The sequence below is a fragment of the Agelaius tricolor genome, unplaced genomic scaffold, assembly GCF_023055355.1.
Source record: "Agelaius tricolor isolate 1412-34295 unplaced genomic scaffold, bAgeTri1.0.p SCAF_5, whole genome shotgun sequence".
Classification (NCBI taxonomy): domain Eukaryota; kingdom Metazoa; phylum Chordata; class Aves; order Passeriformes; family Icteridae; genus Agelaius; species Agelaius tricolor.
The window spans coordinates 51,705,693-51,722,474 of NW_027269265.1; the positions used below are offsets into that span (position 1 = coordinate 51,705,693).

General features: G+C 46.6%; 2 protein-coding genes across 3 annotated transcripts in view; one reads left to right on the plus strand and one right to left on the minus strand.

The window, feature by feature from the left end:
* The window catches only part of DENND2B (DENN domain containing 2B), a 153,660-nt gene extending 144,703 nt beyond the window's left edge, over positions 1–8,957 (minus strand). For both annotated transcript variants that reach the window (XM_071427929.1, XM_071427928.1), the window contains exon 1: positions 8,648–8,957. The gene's annotated coding sequence lies outside the window, so the exon portion shown is untranslated. The remainder of the gene's footprint in view (positions 1–8,647) is intronic.
* AKIP1 (A-kinase interacting protein 1) lies at positions 8,387–16,558 on the plus strand. The gene is made up of 8 exons (XM_071428378.1): positions 8,387–8,532; positions 8,582–8,651; positions 9,128–9,480; positions 11,375–11,789; positions 12,011–12,088; positions 15,034–15,144; positions 15,356–15,406; positions 16,109–16,558. Exons 1-8 carry the CDS (start codon positions 8,387–8,389, stop codon positions 16,250–16,252), a joined length of 1,368 nt encoding a protein of 455 aa, XP_071284479.1. The 3' UTR covers positions 16,253–16,558.
* The last annotated feature ends 224 nt before the right edge of the window (positions 16,559–16,782 follow it).

Genomic DNA, 16,782 nt, shown 5'->3' on the forward strand with positions numbered 1-16,782 from the left:
GACTTACATTGAAAATGAAAAAAAAAAAGGGTTTATCTGTTCCCAGAATTATCTTCTCATGTGCACTGATGCTTCCCTCATCTACCAAAGTCAGATGCAGCCTTTTATTCATTTGTTCCCATTTTGTTCAGAGCTTTTAAAATTCCAAATGAAAGATGCTACCCTGTTGCTATAGCTCATCATCTTTCTGCTACTATCTGAATTCAGCTCCTGCTTTTTATTGTCATTTGCCCTACTCCTAAAAAAACACCAATCTTAGTTTGATTCAGGGACCCTCATCATTCAGGTTTTTTAAATCCACATGATAAAGCCTAGAGATGAAATTAACCTTTTTCCATTAGACCCAGTATAGAAATACTCCATCCAATCTGTAGAAGTTATGGAGGTAAGTCTTCATTGTGTATTGAAAACAAAAACTTATATATATAGATAGATATATATAGATAGATATAGATATATATATAGATAGATATAGATATATATATATAGATAGATATAGATATATATATATAGATAGATATAGATATATATATATAGATAGATAGATAAATAAAAAATCTCATTCATGTCAATGAATCCTGAATCAAAACATCTCTCACTGACTCCCCAATATTTAGGGTTATCCTAAGTCTCCACAAAAAAAAAAAGTTAACATGCTTGCCCCTAACTCTTTGCCTAACTAGGAGGTGAAAGTTAATAAAAAAATAAAAAAATAGAATCAAAAACAATTTGAAAAGTTGCGGCCAAAACTACAGTGCCAGGTGAGGAAGAGGTGAGCAGACACTGCTGGGATAATTCATGTGGCCCAAAGCAGCTGCTCTGTGTGGCCTCCACCCCAGCTGACCTTCCCACTACATGTTTGTCTGGGCTGGACAGGCAGATGTGCTTGCCAGCCTGCCCTGCTGCAAAGCACATGGGAAAGGGAAAAGGAAGTTTTTAGTCCAAGACAAAGCACTTGGCTATGCAGGGCTGGATTCCTGCTGTTTTAGCCATTATCCATAGGCTCATGAATATACATTACATATTTGAATTTATCACATGAGTATGCCACTTACCTTAATTATCCTGCTTCCAGAGCACACCTCCAAGCCCAGTGGCTCGGCTGCACTTCTACAGAGCAAAACATTCTACTGTCTCTCCAGATTTAAGAGTAGGCCAGATTCTTTCCTCTATCACATCAGTCTTCCCACAGTAGTTCTGGGTCAACACCAGTATGCCAAAAACCAGTCAGATTTGTCTCACACTGTCTGTACATAATAATGCTCTCTACTACAAAAATGATAATGGATTGAATGTGAACCATTAACCTTCAAAAGAGAAGCTGACTTCACTCAGAACAGCAAGAAATTTCTCCCATCTTTCTCACAGACTGTGCTTTTAAGCTAGGTATTATCTCCTGTCATTTTTCAGTTGCCAGAAATACCACAATATACAAAGATCTACACAACTGAAAAGATAAGACACACACAGGTCCCCTCAGCCAGATATCCCAGAGTGTTTCCCCCTCCAGATGCAATCTCTTGGAGGTGAATAGGCAGGCAGTGTATTTGTCTCAACTTTACCTTCCACTGTTATTCTCTCTGGAGCATGTGCCTGTCACTGCAAACTCCACAGTTCTCTCACTGCTTGGTTTGGGAGACAGAGCCTTAGCTGAACTTTCACCAGCTTCTCTGCTGGTTTCTCCAGCTCACAGATAACTGTCTCACAGGGAGACAACCCAATGGCAAACAAAGCCAGAATTAAAGCTGAAATCACAATTAAATCTTATGTGATGCTCTTTAACAGCACAAAGCAGTGTGATACCTCTCTTGGCATTCCATTAATTACAAATGTCAATATCAGAACAGACAAACAAAGGGATATGTCACCAGCAGCTCAAGTAGCTGCTATCACAGATTGTCTATGACAGACAAGAAGCCTCAATGCTCACAAGTGGATGAAGAATTTGTCACCATATCCCCTTTCTAGGGCTTAACAAATCCCAAGCCACAGTGGAAGTGGCATCCACAAAATAGGTCTCCCATCCATCTACAGCTTGGAAGCAGCAGCACAAATAGAGATTATGGCACACACAGAGTTCATTACAGCCCAGCTGCTAGGCTTGGAGTGCTTTCAGAGGGAAGCTAAGAGCTAAAATGAGAAAGAAGAAAAGCAGAACATTAAGGAAGAGAAAAAAAAAAATTTCCCTGGGAACTAACAGACAACCTTCCCCAAAGCACAAGGATTTAGATGAAGCCTTACTTACAGGTAAAATGGCAAGAGTCTGTGAGCCCTTACCTCTCCTGAATTTATCTTTTCTAGAGAGTTACCTGTGTTATCCAAGTCATGCAGCCACAGGAAAAGCAGAGCAGGGAAAAGAAGATTATCCCAAGCTCACCTTGGCACTGGATGAGAAGGTAGCTCTGCCACCTGGCAACATCCCCCTTTGCTTCCCAGGCCCGAGGACACCTCTGGAGACAAAGAGCAGCTCCTCTGCCAGCTGCTCTGCAACTACAACAGCAAGAACAGTGCTGCTTCAGAGGCTAATAAACACTGGGCCAATCAGCAGCAAACACCTCTGCACCAATCCTTAGCACTGGGAAGGGAAGAGCTGAAGCACAGCACCTGTGAAAGCAGGGAGGGAGGCTTGCAAGATATCCTGAGGTTGAGTAATGACAAAGCCACGCAATCAGGATTGTGCCATTAAAACTTGCAAGTACCCCTGAGTGTCCCAAGGGCTTTCTAACAGGTGACAAGAAGGAGACAGCATGAGCTCCCTGTGCTTGTCCTTGTTTTTCCCTTTAGTACAATTAAATGATCCCAAATATTTACTCATTTCCACAGCAGAAATGGTGATGGATACATCCATAAAACAACAACAGAAATATGCACACTAACCTAAAGCTCTGTGAGTTGTATTGATGAGAACTGAATGCTATGTTATGGTTTTGGAGATTGTTAAGTAAGAAATCTTTACAAATAGCCTTCAGGGAGGTGCAGATGATTTTATGCCTCTTCCTTATGATCCCTTTTTTTCCTTTCCTATCCTGTTCTCAACTTTCTTTCAAGTCAGTAATTTCTTATACAGTTTGAGTGGCACAGGTGATGTTCTGCTTAAAGATTAAGTTAACAATATAGCAGGAATATAGCAGACAGTAAAAACACAAGCCGTGGTATGGAACTGCAGCCTGATTTGCAACTTCACAGTGGAAATAATCAGAGTTTGCTGATTATTTGGTAAGGTTTTGCACTTTCTTCATTTGCCATATATTCAAAACAATATTCCTGGCTCATAAAGCTCATTTGAACAACACTGGATAACAGGATTTTGTAGGCCTGGAGCCAGGATTAAGATATGAGGCAAACTGGAAACTTGAACCATTACAATCCTAGTAGCCCAAATGAGAAGCACTTTCACACAGTGAGTCAATCAATATGTCCCATTTCTTTGTGCCCATATAGAAAGAAACATGACTTTAGGCCCTTTCCTGTGATTTCAAATGATAGAAGTTTTCATCAGGACAAAGGATCAAAATCATTAGAACTCCTCATTAATTTCACCCCCTATTGCAAAAACTATTTGTACTCCTTCAAGTTGAAAGGAAAAATGTCAAGAGACAGCTTCATCTCCTAACTTGAAGGACTTCCCAGAACAATGAGCAGAGTCAATGTCTGAAACATCTGCTCCTCGCTGAGGAAGGCTTGCAAGATCTTCCAGGCCAGCCCTCCCAAAAATTTTGGTCTCTGCCCTAGTACTTGGAACAGCAGGCTGAGCAGAGTGCTCTGCACAGTGCTAGTCAGTTAGCATCTGTCCCCTGTGATTGTGACTGGGTGTCCTATGAAGACTACTAATCTTTTTCCTAAGGGGAAAAACGCAAACCAGTAATTCAGTGTGACAACCTCATCAAAATGATAAAATGAATTATGGCTTTAAAACTTTATGCAGTGACTGTTTTTAATAACGTGGGAGTTAGAGAATAATGTTAAAAGTTTCAACTCAAAGACCTGGTTTCCTGTGCTGGCACCAGTCCTAACACTGAATGTTAACACATTAAGCATTCTTACATCTTCATTTTAAAGAGCAATTAGGAGACAGATACACTCACACTGGAATAACATCCCGTTCCTGTGTGTGTGAACACACACAGGGTGCACTTCCGACAGAAACCCACTGTGCTTTCCCTGAGTCCTTCAGGACTTCTTCACTTGCAAAGATCACTGAATTCTCAACTACACTGCAGCAGCTGACAGCTCTGTAGCCTACAGACACAGCTCCACCAAACATGTCTTCAAAGAAGGGGTGAAGGTGGCATTAAAAGTGAACACCTACTCCTGTCCTGTGTTCCTCAACCTACCAAGCCCATCTCCAACGTCAGAAGCTCACAGCAGAATGTAGCAAAAGCACTGGCTGTAGGAATTAGACCATTCATTTCCCCAAACAGCTTTAACTATCTGAGAATACACTCCAAGTTACATTGCTCTAAACATGGTCGCTGTGGATCAAGCTAAGGCAGGCCAGACTTGGCTGGCTGAGAACACAAAGCTCCAGACCTCAATTGATGAGTAAGAACTCTTACTGTAACTCACTGCAGTCACCTCTAGCCCAGAATAGTCTCCAGTTCTCTGCAACTAAACTATCCTGATTGTCTAACTCTGATTGTCAGCAACAGCCCCAAATATGAACACACAATCCCCACACAAGAGGGTGGGTTGGCCATGAAGTGTTAAATACATGTTAATGTAGTAGCTGATTCCTAGCCCTACAGTTTGTATAGTGTTGACTTCAGAAAGTTCAACTGCTAATGGAGAACATATCTTTTAGGCTCAGTCCTCAGTGAATAAAAAGTTTCTAGTAAAATCTGACAGCTGCTCAAAGCCTACAAGAATTAAAAGAGGATTTAAATCTGAAACTCCATAAGCAAGCATCCCCATTGCTCCAATAAGTCTTAAAATCTTCTGCACAATGAAACAACAAGGTCCAGGGAAAAGGTAGCTACAGAGAGAGGGGAATCTCCATCATGGCCCCTCTCTACCAGGGCAGAGCTCTAGGGCAGCATAGGAGACCAGGATTCATGGAATCTGGACAGGATTTATGGAATCTGCACAGGACATCATAAGTGGGCAGGACTTCTCCTCCATGACATTTAACTTGACAAAGCTCACCAGCATGAGGCATTTCTACATGAAAAAAAACCCAACAAACAGGAAAAGATTTTTCAGTCGAATAAGGGATAAAAATGATGAGTACTAACTCTCAGATGATGTATGTACACCCAAAAAACTTCCAAAACTCTTCCCAAAAGGGGGAATTTCAGGTCTTGTAGGGTGTGACTCTCCAAGGCTTGGCAAAGCCACTTATAACCTCACCAAAGTTCAATTTGACTAAGAATGTTTACAAGCACAAAAACTAGGCCAAATTGAGAATGTAAATATTTGGATTCAGTTCCCCAAACTTGTCTCTGTCTGCACTGCCAACTAAATCCCAACTGCAGACCAAAAAATCTGAAAAGCAACAGTTGCACACACTTTACAGCACACAGACAAAACCAACACACATGGCACTCAGCAACAGAAAAAAAAAAAGAAAAAGAAGGAAAAACCCCCAATTCGTAATCTAAACAAGACATCAATGAAGTTTGGACCAAAAATCAACTCTGCTATCATTTCATACATTTTGAAAGTCTGATCAGTCCAGATGTTGGTCCTCTGCCCTGCAGGAGCCTGGGTAACATTAAACATTACTCAAGACCTCATAGACAACATGATGTTTGTAGCACACAGTGGTAACTTTGACCTAAACCACATTCTCTTAAGCCATCCAAAGCAAGGACTTCCATTTCTCAGGCAGATGAACTGAGGAAAGACTTCTCTGGAATCACAGTAATTTATTTGGCAACCTCAGTCCCATATTCCCATATTCAGAAGTGATTTAGGAGCCCAGATCACCTGGAGTTCTCAACACACATTATCTTTTCTTCCCTAGTTTTACCCCTGTTCTTTTAGGTGTAGATAAGAATGGCAACCATGGATTCATGCAAGGGACTTTTGACCTCCCACAAACACAGATCCCAAGGGACACACCATATTCTCAGCTGCCAGTTTCCAGCCCCTCTTCAAAAGTGTCAAATGCCTTTTGGTCCTACATCTCCATTGCAGATACTCACTGGAGGAAATCAGAGAGCTGATGGTGTCATTAAGACCAGCATTTTTGTTGTTGTTGTATGATAAGAATTTGGGCATTCTTACTTCCATTACAGTAGACTAACAAAAAAACCCATCCTTTCCCTCTTCAGTTAAGCAGGAAAAGCATGAATCTGGTTCTTTTGCTTCACTCAGCTGTGGGAAACTTGGGTTTACTTTCCAGTTAAAAGCAGACTCTTCAATGTACTTCACAGTGACCTCTTCACAAGGGGCTTGTATCATTTCTTTAAATGCCCCTACACTAAAAATAGTTCTGCTTCCTAAACATGAGTGTTTAGCAGTTCCAGGCATTCTGAGATCCTGCATACCACTTTAATTCTTTTTAAACTGGCAACATTTATTTAACCAGCAATTAAAAAAAAAAGGAGGCCCAGCCGCCCCAGTGATTCTTCCCAGAGGGTCTTAGATGTTTATGAAACACAATGAAAACAATAAAGTGGACAAAATCATGCTATTCCATCAAGTCCTTGGCAAGACTTCCCAACCAAGAATAAATTGGCATGGTATGTTATAGTCAACAGATTACACAATGGTTTACAGGGTCACCAATAATAAGGGGTCACACACTCCTTAAAGAGATACACTGTACATGAAGGCACTTGCTTAAAGGGAAAGAGCAATGCCTGATGCTGAGCTTCTTGGAGCACATGCTGGCAGCCACAGCACAAACCTGCTGCTGGGGTAGGAGAGGACAGAAGGCACCTCTCCCCCTGAGCCAGGAAGGGCAGTGACTATGCCACACAAGCTGGCTGGGGGAGTTTAGCACCCTGAAGGGAGCAGCACAAAGCCAGGCCAGGCAGGGCTCTCTTATTTCTGCACACAAGAGGAGAACACATGCTACATCCTTCTAGGAGCAGGACAGTCTCCCTGCCCCAGGGAAGCCCAGCACCACCATCCCTGTCAACCTTTCCCAAAAGCCCCTTTCCTCACTCCACACTCTTGAGGAAACTGGTTCCACCCCAGAAGCAAGATATCAGTTCCCTGTCAGCCTTGTCACCCTTAACGGTGCACAGACTGTAGCTAATTTTAAAAGGTGCTTGACTATACTCCTGGGTAACTTGATAAAGACATCACCACTGCTATAAATGTGTTGCAGTTTTATTTTAAATAACTAATCTTAAAGAAAGAGAGAAATGAATGGTCAGACTCATAAATCTTACTCTTACATGTCAACTTGGTAACAGATTTCCACTATGTCACCTCCATAACCTGATCACTACAATGAAAGTTAAATTTTGGTGCTCCTAAAACATAAATTATTTCCTCAAACCTCACCCTAAATGCATCATACTCCTACCTTTGCCCTGTTAACTTACCCTTCCACTATAGGGAAATTTTCGTCCACCAGCTATAAATTAATCATGTATAAACAAAACATTCTTAAGTCTGACAGGCAAATCAGCCTCACTTCAATTCATCCTATCATCAAAAACCAGACTACAACTAGAAGTTCCATTCTTCATCTTCCATGGGGTTTGATCACTCCAATTTTATTGGATTATTTAATATATGCCTGAAGTTAAGTCTGACTGGCCAGCATAAAAATGAAAGAAAACCTATTCCCCAAATCAGCACAGGGTGTAGAAAATGCTACCACTGACATACTCCATGCTTCATTCAGCCTGACTACTAAATCTGAAGAACATTTGAGTGATAAAACTGGAGTAAACACAAGAAGGCTCTCTCATATGTAACCGCTACTCTTTGATTGCAGTGACCTTAGTAACGCAAACTTTGGGTACCAAGCCAAGAGCAGGACATCTGATTTTCCCACCAAGTGAACTGCGGCACAACTCCCTTAGCTCTTCAGCCAAATCTGTCCTGGGATCCTAAAGTCTTCCGCCGGAGTCCAGGTGGCTCCTCTACACTTTTCAGCACGCACGCAAACACCGCAGCCGGCCGGACAGACGATGCGAGCGGGCTTTGGAAGGGAAGAGCCGCAGCTCCCGTCTCCCCAGCTCAGAGCCCCACGCTGGGCGCGCTGGCTCCCCAACCGGAGCGGAGTTACCCCGCTCGGGCCGAAGTGGCCCCGCGGGCTCTGTCCCTCCGCGGTGCCTCTGCCCTCGCCACCCCCGCCAAAAGCAGCGTCCCGCGAGGCACGGCGGTGGCACCAGCGCGGGAGCCCCGGGTCCCCGCTCCGCCCGTGCGCAAGGACCCCCGCCCGTCTGCGCTCCCCCGGGGCAGGGCAGGGCAGGGTCCCGCAGGGATGGCGGGGCCGGCCCGCACCGGCACGGCCTCCGGCGGCTCCGCTGCCGCGGGGGCTCCGCGCTCCGGGTGCCGCAGCTCCCGGCGAGCCCCCGCCGCCGCCGCCACCGCGCATCCCCGGCCCGCCCCGCTGGCGGGAAGCTCTCGGTGCGCAGGGACGGCCACCCGGAGCACGAGCAATCGCTTCTCCCCCCAGTCCTGCTCCCCTGCCCGGGTCCCCGCAGGCGACCACCGCCCGGCAGCGCGCCGCCCCGGCCCTTACCGAGGTGCGCAGGGATGCGCTCCCTCCGCCGGCCGCCTGCAGCCCCCGTCCCGCAGCCCGGGCGGTTGTAGCTTTTTTGGAGAAGCTGGGAAGAGGGAAAGAAAGGGGGGAGGGAGGGGGGTGGGAAGGGACTGAGATCGAGGGAGAGAAAAGTATGCAAAGGCAGGAAGTGGAGACGGCCACGACCAGTGCGGGAGATTAATGGGAACCAGTCACCCGGCAGCCAACAAAGAAACCTGCTCCCCCAGCGCAGCGCAGCGCAGCCCGGCCCGGGCTGCAGCCCCGGGCTGCCGAGCCTCCGCTCCCGCCGGCCCCGCGGAGGGGTGGGCACCGCCTCCCCCAGCCCCAAACCCGGGTCCCGGACAGGGGGAGGGAGGGGAGCAGCCAGGCAGGGCCGGCTGGTCCGCGGGGAGATGCGATGGGCACAGGAGGAGGAGAGGATCGAGCCCCCCGGACTGACAGCCTTCCTCCTCACTCTAGCCCGGAGGGGCGATACCGCCCGGTTTTTATTTCAAACACCCCGAGCTCGGGCTCCTCTCGGGCAGCGCCGCTTGCGGGGCAGAGCGGAAGGAAGGAGGAGTGCGGGAGGCGCGCTTCCTGCGCCAGGCGCGGGGCAGACGGCTCCCGGAGGGGAGCTGCGAGCCGGGGAGCTCCCGGGCCTTTCCGAGCACTCACAGCACCTGTGGAGGCCGGGGGAGGAGCGGGGTGCCTCTGAACCATTCGTGCCGGGTGCCTCGGTTCCGATGCAGCCCCCGGCAGCAATGTGCAATGCTCAGCTCGGGCAGCGCAGCCCAGGTGTCCCGCTCGCTGGCCAGGGCTCCCCAGAATATCGCGTACCTGGGGGGAAGAAATCCCTGCACGGCATTGTCTGTGCGGGCCACCTCCCTGGCACACGTGTCCACGGCTTCTGATGGTTTGGCAGATGAGAAACCAACCCAAAACTGTTGATATAAAATAATACAGAAGAGGCAAGATGCTAGTTCTTAGCAGGACCATGAGTATGGCAAAATACAGAGACTGCTCCTATATCTTAAAGTGTTAGGTAGGCATTGATAAGACAAGTGACTTCACAATAGATTAACCAAATGATTCTAGGTACAGAAGAAAAATAAAGAGCAGCATGTATTCTGCAATTTGAAATACAAATTCCAGCACTACACATTTCTGGAACTTTTAAGCACTTTCTGACTTTCTTTCCTTTGACTTAAATGGAAGCAAAATAGCATCAGGCAAATGCTTATGATCTTTCCTACTCAAGGATGCTTCCCTGAGCCGAGAACCAAGTGCTCAGGATAAACTATTCCTGGCTTTTGCCACCTTACCAGTAAAATGAAATTCATTGTGCTCAGGATAAACTATTCCTGGCTTTTGCCACCTCACCAGCAAAATGAAATACATTGTCTTCAGATATTCTGATCCATCAGCCCACACAACAAGGAATTTGGTGGAAATGCCCAGCATTTCACAAACCTCCATTATATTTCTAAAGAATGAATGTACAGGAAATAAGGGTAACTCTCATCTGGATTCTGATGTGAATGAGTGTTTCAAAGCAAAAGCTATTTCAGCTGTCAGCCTTCTTGGGACAGATGTATTTACTCAGCTGCAAAAGAGTACTGTGTCACCAAACATCAAAAAATAGTGGGAGTTTAAATTTCAACACAACAGGAATAATTTACCTCCTGAACAACAAGCTACTGCTGCAAGTACCTGGCAGGAAGAAAAAATGATCAGTTTTCTCTGCATGTTATGAAAACGACATAGCAGGGCCTTTCCAAGTCTATTTCACAAGAGCAGCAACATAGCAAACCCACTCACCTCTCCAGGAGACCATTGCTAACAAGGCATGATGCAAAGACGTTCAATTTCCAATTAAGCAGGAAGCAGTCTGTTCTGGCTGCTTCTCCACCACATCAAACACACTAACATTGCTTTTATCAAATATTATTTTTCTCCCCCCCTTTATGTTGCATTCAGTTCCCCAGACCTCAAGCACTCCAGCAGCTTGCCAAAATTTTCATTGGAGTACAGGAGACCAAACTTAAAATTAAGCTGGATTTGAGCACTGAATGGGGGCTTTCAATGTCTTAAAGAGCAAGCAGCCTGTGAAAGGCTTGTTTACTGCGGGGGCTGGCTGCTGCTCTGCTTAAGCGACTGGGAGATGACAATAAAATGTAAACTAGGAGAGGATTATTTTTCTTGCTTGTCAGAGAGATTACAGCTAGCAAAGCTCTCAACAAGAATGAAGGACTTGAAGGATCAGGGCCTCCATGTTAACCTGGGCCATATGGGACTTAAAGAAAGTTTTTATGCTTATTTTTCCTTACTACTGTCACCTCGGTGCACACGAGGTTAGCGAAGGCTCCAAGTGGCTCTGCTCCCACGCGGCCACAGCCACTTCCCGAGCCGCTCCGGTAACTCCGAGCGGTGACCGGAGCCTGGCGCTGCCCTCCTGGGACAGACCCAGCTCCGGGGACAGAACCGGCTTGGTAAGCAGGCGAGTGCTGCTCTCGGGCCCGAGCAGTGCTGCCCAGGCGCGGGGCAGACGGCTCCCTCATCTGATGGAGAGGAATGCTGCGCGGCTCCCTCACCGCCCGGCCAGCGGGCTTGGCCTCGGCAGCGGCTGCGGGGCTGTGCGGCCCGGTCGTGACCCGCACCGCGTCCCTCGGCCGGCCATCGCCCCCTACCGGCACCGTGAGCTCGGACCGCGGAACTTTAAATAAAAAGCAGCGAGGAGCGCCGCTTCCCCCTAGAGACCACGGGGCACTGCGGGGCTCCGGCTTTTGTGGGCTCTTCCCCGCTGTCGCACGGCGGCGACATCCGGGGGGTAGCATCCGGGGGCACCTCACTGACCCTTTCCGGGAAATACTGCCCGGACGCGCCTCTCCTGCGTTACCGCAGGGCAGGGAGCGAGCGTGAGGGACAAACAAAGCGCCCGAGCCCTCCGCGGGGCCGCATCCCGGCGGGAGCCGCCCCGGTGCCCCCGGGCCGGGCTGAGGGCGAGGCGGGGCTGAGGGCGGGGCGGCGCGTGCGCAGTGCGGCGGCGGCGCAGGGCGGGATGGCGGTGGCGCGCGCTGTGCTGGAGCGGAGGCGGCGGCGCTCGGCGGGCGCGGCCCCGGCCCCGGCCCCGGGCCCGGTCCTGGTCAGTGCCGTGCGCGCACCCGCGGACACGCACACACACATACAGATAGGGACCGGGAGATGCACGGAGATCCATCTCCGTACAGGCCGCGGACACACCGCCGCGCAGAGCTACCCGCCCGGCCCGGTGCCCCCGAGGGCTCTGCGGCTCCGTGCCCCGCCACGCTCTGGCTCTAAGCGACGGGCGGCACGCTGGGTGACCGGGAATGTCTCTCGTTGCAGGACCGGGACCGGGAACGCCTCAATGCAGCGTTCGCTTCGATTATGAATTTGATGAGAGGAGTCTCAAAGGAATGCGAGGTGAGGGTCAGCCCCGGAGCCGCCCAAAGGGGAATGCTCAGGATGTGCCTGCCAGAGGCCTCGCTACTTTCACTGCAAAAATTGGGTTTCAGGTTTGCTCGTTGATTGGCAAGGGTTCAGCAGTGAGCCCGGGGTGCCGGCCGAGATGAAGAAGTTTGGGGCATTCAGCATCATGTGCAGGGTACATTTCAGCGGTGTTGTCCTGGCCGGCTGAGCTGGTTCCACCCTGGCTGATAAACATCACTGCATTTTCTATCGACAGTACCCAGTAGCCCGGTACAGATTTTAGCAGGTTTCTCCATTTCTTGGTGGAAACGCAGTGTGGTTAGACAGACAGAAATGTCAGGCATCACAAAATACATTGTGTCACAAGGTATGGAATGTTTCCAGTGCTCAAAGTATCTCTGCTGGGAAATAGCCTTGTGACATAGTAACCTTGTGTTGTTATCAGGGGAACGTGAGCCACTCCTGCTGGCTGATATCCTGTTCTGGGTGCTGGACATAAGGGAGAGTTTCAGTCTCCAGTGCAGAGATGCTTTGTGTCCTGTGTTTGTTTTGAATTTAGTGTTGTTGCTGTTGTGATTTAACCCCACCAGCAACTAAGTACCATACAGCTCACTCCCTCCCTGCCCTCCTCCCCTAGCAGGATGGGGAGGAGAATCTGGAGAAAACAAAACTCGTGGGTTGAGATAAGAACAGTTTATTAATTGAAACAAAGTAAAATACAATAACACCAATGGTAATAACAGTAATAATTGTGATGAAAAGGGGAGAGAGAAATAAAACACAAGATGAACAAGTAATGCACAATACAGTTGATCACCGCTCACTGACCAGTGCCAGGCAGCAGTCAGCCCCTCAGACAACTCTCCCTGTTTACATACATGACATTCTATGGTATGGAATTTCCTTTTGGCTAGCTTGTCACAGCCCTGCTCCCTCCCAGCTTTTTGTGCAGCTCCCCACTGGCAGAGTGTGAGAACAGTCCTTGGCTTAGGGTGAGCACTACTCAGCAATAACCAAAACACCACTTTGTTATCGACACCGTACTCTGCTAACTCCCAAACACAGCACTCTGCCAACTGCTAGGAGGAAAACTTGCACCATCCCAGACAAAACCAGGCCAGACTGGATTTGGGATGTAGCTCCTGGGTAAGGAGCGTGGGCTCAGCTCTCTGTGTGTGCTGAGCAGAAATGGAGAGGTTTGGTGTGCAGGTGCACAGCTCCACTGTGCTCTGGCTGGCAGGTGACACTGCTCTGCTGGGTGACATGGGCAGACTGGAGCCAGCCTCTGCCAGCCCCTCCCTGTGAGCAGAGCTCTGCAGCCCAGCTACTGCACTGAACTGAGAATTCCATTCAGTTGGTGCCCTTAGGGATCTGTTATCCTAACTCAGCAGGGAGCTCACTGCCTGCAGGGCTGATACAGAGCCCAAGTCTGCAATTAAATTAGAGAAAACAGTACTCCAGCACATCAAGTGATTAGCTCATAAGCAACTCCTTTATAATTTCAAAGCAGTACACACGCAGTAAGCAGTTAATCCTAGAACAACTGGGGCAGAATAGAGTTTTACACAAGACAAAACAAATTGTAGTGAGGCCCATCCTTACCAGTGACTTGGCAGTGCTAGGTTTACAGTTGGACTCTATGATCCTAAATTATTCTTTTGGTCTATCTTGTGCCCTGTTAAGAGTATTACAATTGGAACAAGCAATGGATGACTTCCACATTCATGCATCAGCCAAGACAGTACTGCTTCAGTCGTTTCTCTAGAGAAGAAGAGTCATAAAAAAGGGGGGAAATGTCAGACCCATAAGTTCATGGGTAAATTTTACAAAGTGCAAATAAAAATCCACAGCTGAATACAACCATTTAGGCACTTGAATGCAAACAATTAAACTTGTAGTTTAAGATGAGATGTTTGGGGTTGCTAAGGGATCGAAATTTATCCATTTCTCACCAAAAGTTGGATTTCATTTCTCTGCTCTGTGCCATCATGTAAAAGAGATGCTCTGTGAAGCATTATGCACCAGGTCAGAGCATCTGATATATTTTGCAGCTTCACAAAAACTGCAATACAAGCAACCAGATCTGTTGATTTGTGCACAAGCTAAGGAATAAAGGACAGCAGTAGATTTGGAAATAAGAATTTCTATTTGCCTTAATTTTGTTACATTTAGTCTTGACAGTCAGGGGCAAGAGAAACACCAGTGAAATAAGAGATATTTTGGATCTTTTTGGTCCCTGTGATCAAAAAGGTAACAGTGGTAGGAGTTCTGTGGTGACAACAGATGGCAGCAGAACTGTACTCAAGAGTTTAATTTGCAGTGGGGAAGATGCCAGCACATCTGCAGTGCAACCAGAAGGCGGCTGCTGTGTGCTTAAATGCACTTCTCAAAGCTGCTGTGGAAAGGATACCAGCCTTGAAGACACTTCAGATTCTTTACTGACTCATTTTTCAGTATTAACATATTCTGCTTTTAGAGCACTGCTGCTGCACATGGCCTGCAGAACCCACCTTCACTGACTGGCTTGCAGAGCACCTGGTTTGCATACATGTCCTCTCAAGGACCCATAAACTATGTCTTCTTCCACCAGAGCTTTTCTTGATCAGGCAGGCATTTCTAGAGTATTTATTCCTTCTGACATTTTCATTAATTCAGTTCTGAGGTGTCAGAGTCCCCGCTCTACATATTGTTGGTATTTAATTCCAATAACATATTGTGTTAGGAACACAAAATCAGGCCTGCCTGAGAGAGTCCTGTAGCAGAAGGCAGGTGGCCTTTGGAGGTACAGGCATTGTTTTCACCCCCACAGAGAACAAACCAGCCAATTAGTACACAGCATCAGTATTTGTGTAGTTCTACTTTCAATTGTAAATCTGCAGTGGCTGCAAGTATGGTTTGACACCTCTCACGTGATATTTTCTGTTTCTGTTGCTGTCCAGAAGTGCTATAGGTCTATGGCAACCAACAAGTGCAAAGAGAATGAAATCAGACACTTCTGCAAGTATCATGGCAAGTCAGTAGAAAGAAAGATGGATCCCACAGAAGAAGAGGTAAGTGGGTACTTCTGGTTTTGATGAAAGGTGACATAAAAACACCTGGACTGATCCAAGCCTGTGTTGGGTTGGGGGATGGCACAGTCACTTCTTGTGGCACCAATCAGTGTACTATCCATCCTTTTGTGCACCTAAAGCTTCCCCTCTCTTGGCCTGGGTTTGCACTGTATGCTGGATCATTAGAAAATAATTTTATTTTTCTTTCCAGGAGACTGAAGGTTCTGTAGAACCCAGCCAAGCTCAAACTTGCCAGCAAAGAGTAAGTGTATAGAATACTTTGGTTTTAAGTGGAGGTATTTGCTAGCATTTCTTTTATCATTTTGAATCCAGCTGGTTACAAATTGTGACAGATCTGGAGACCTTGATGGCACAGCAGATTCACAAGCATAATATATGTGTAGGCAGTCAAATGGCCATACAGAGACTTGCACAATTAGTTGGAAACAAGATTGTGGCATTCTTGCACTTGGTCCTCCCACAGGCTCTCTGAAGACTCCTGTTCCTCAAGGAGAAGAAAACTGGTTTTATTTTTCAAAGCTTAACACCTCAGCAAATCAATTTCAGGAACTTCCAAGCCAGAAAAGATGAGAAACACTGAATCTGTGCCACACTATTAATTACTGAGAGCACCTTTGGTATAGGGAACAGGAATTCCCAGGTTTATGTTCAGAACTGTCTAGGTTGGTAAATTTCAGTTTTGTAAGATGTAAATTTACAGCACAGTGATTATTTCCACCAATTGAAACATTAGCTGGAATACTTTGAGTATGGCACTTGCTAATTTTTGTACTGACAGAAACATTTTACAGTTTTGTTTGCACTGCCTTCCATATACTTAGAAAAATCTTAGTCTATTTATATAGCAGATGAAATGTAATTTTTTTTACCCAAACACAAATTTTTTGGGGGGGAAATCTAAGATAACTACCCAATAACTTTTTTTTTTTTTTTTTTCTTAAAGCCCAGAAGAAATTCCAAAGATTTCTACATTGAAGTTTCTCCTGGCATCTATTCTGTCACAGCAATCTCAGAAGACATGGTGGAACAAACCCATGTAGTAGATGTCAATGCAGGACAAAGTGTTGATTTAACTTTTGTCCTGTGATATTTGTTGTTTCCTGGCAATAGCAGGAATAAAACATGAGGCTCTTTTTAATGTGTGTAATGAGCTATAGATATCTTTTTCTTGTTAGCACTTTAACAGTAGCTTCCTCTCTGGGACTCCATTTTTATGGCCTGTATATTTGTTTTCTACTTAATGCAATTATATGCAGCCCACTTTGTACATTGATTTTTATAAATATTTGTACATTGTGTGCCTTTTAAATCCAATTATGTGACTGTGTAATTCCAGATTCTTCTGCTCTGAACAATTAAAGATACAATCAGTGAAATAAAATATATGATCAAGCCTTTGTGATGACAGCTTCTTTTGTATTATCCTCAGAGAGAGCCCCCATGTCACAGTGTTGACCAGAGAGCATGATCCATGTGGTGTGAATATGGGTGTACATTAGCTTCTGTAGGCTGGCACTGGTTTTGGAGCAGCTGGCTCACAAGCCACTCTCCTATCTCTACTTTTGCTAGTCTGGTAAAGAAATGAAATGCAAATGAAATTCCCTGCCTAGAACCCCA